This window comes from Penaeus monodon, chromosome 31 (genome assembly GCF_015228065.2).
Source record: "Penaeus monodon isolate SGIC_2016 chromosome 31, NSTDA_Pmon_1, whole genome shotgun sequence".
Classification (NCBI taxonomy): Eukaryota; Metazoa; Arthropoda; class Malacostraca; order Decapoda; family Penaeidae; genus Penaeus; species Penaeus monodon.
In genome coordinates, this window is record NC_051416.1 from 24083924 (window position 1) to 24084194 (window position 271).

The 271-nt window shown below is 58.7% G+C and overlaps 1 protein-coding gene across 1 annotated transcript in view; it reads right to left on the reverse strand.

Annotated features, from left to right (window-relative positions):
• The window catches only part of LOC119592855, a 2481-nt gene that overhangs the window by 1744 nt on the left and 466 nt on the right, over nucleotides 1–271 (reverse strand). Inside the window, exon 2 of the mRNA XM_037941752.1 lies at nucleotides 1–140. This exon is cut by the window's left edge and continues 49 nt beyond it. Within this exon, the coding sequence (XP_037797680.1) occupies nucleotides 1–140 (140 nt within the window). The remainder of the gene's footprint in view (nucleotides 141–271) is intronic.

The window sequence follows — 271 nt, forward strand, 5'->3', positions numbered from 1 at the left end:
TGAGGCTGCGTCGCGGGTCCGCCCTTGCGTCGCCGGGGAGGACCTAGGTGCTCCTCGCGCCTCTCCGTCGGCAGGCCTCCCAGGTGTCCACGCCGGACTTGGGATGGCAGGTGGGGGGGCTGTCCACTCTTCGCTAGGTCCTGTGGAGGGGAGGGGTGCAGGGGAGGATGTGGGTCTTAACTGGTTTAATGGTTACTGTTTTTTTGTGTGTGATACTTGATGTGTATGTACGTACCCGCATACGAAAGAAATCATGCACGTAAGTGTACAT